Below are 784 nucleotides of genomic sequence, written 5' to 3'. Positions count from 1 at the left end.
TATTGTTCCTACTACTAAAAGTTCCATAGAGGTCTATGAATCCTACAGTTAAAATAATAATACACTGATAAAGTTAAGATAGGAAGAGGTTTTACCGTAGTGATCTGACAGAGAGTGGAATTTCAGCTTTGTCCCTGTTCAAGAGGAATTAATAAAGTGTACTGTAAAATCCACATGTATTGTATCAGCTGTACTTAACAAGCCATGCAGTGCATTGGGTCTAGAGCACTACATACAGTAACTCACCTTAAACCTTCTAACATCTCTTTAAGCGTCACTGGATCAATCATGTCCTAAGCGGCAAAAAACAATCAGTAAAATGAAACCACAGTGAAGAGACATGGCATAATGCATAGAGCTGGATGTGATATAGGGTATAGGATGAAGCACAGCTCACCTCCTTGGCCTGACTCCAGACGTCCTGCTCCAGAGGGTTCACTTCCAGACTAGGCAGCGTGAACTTGAAGTAGGGCCTCAGGTTCTTGTAGACGTAGATGAAGGGACCAGAGGCCACAGCGATGGCTGGTGTTCGTGGCTCGTGCAGGTCCATGAGGAAAGAGACCAGGCCAGTGGGCAAGTCCAGCAGTGTGCTTTCACTCAAAAGACCAGTGCCACGGTACACCTTTAGCTTCATGTTACACACTCCTGTGCCAAGATCACCCACTACCAGCTGGTACACACACAGACATGACTCTTACAATGACTCTTTATTGCCAGTCTTCTCTCAATGGTGGATTATTGACATTGCATAAAAAGATCACTCCTTGTTAAAAAAACAAAAAAC

General features: G+C 43.5%; 1 protein-coding gene across 1 annotated transcript in view; it reads right to left on the bottom strand.

Moving 5' to 3' along the window:
* bbs1 (Bardet-Biedl syndrome 1) overlaps positions 1–784 on the bottom strand; it is an 11,853-nt gene that overhangs the window by 7,253 nt on the left and 3,816 nt on the right. Inside the window, exons 4-6 of the mRNA XM_016258536.1 lie at positions 398–670; positions 247–293; positions 96–134 (exon numbers count right to left, since the gene is read on the bottom strand). Coding sequence (XP_016114022.1) covers positions 96–134; positions 247–293; positions 398–670 — 359 coding nt within the window. The remainder of the gene's footprint in view (positions 1–95; positions 135–246; positions 294–397; positions 671–784) is intronic.

This window comes from Sinocyclocheilus grahami, unplaced genomic scaffold (genome assembly GCF_001515645.1).
Source record: "Sinocyclocheilus grahami isolate Dianchi unplaced genomic scaffold, SAMN03320097.WGS_v1.1 scaffold1702.1, whole genome shotgun sequence".
In the NCBI taxonomy this organism is placed as follows: Eukaryota; Metazoa; Chordata; class Actinopteri; order Cypriniformes; family Cyprinidae; genus Sinocyclocheilus; species Sinocyclocheilus grahami.
This window is presented reverse-complemented; position numbering and strand designations above follow the sequence as displayed.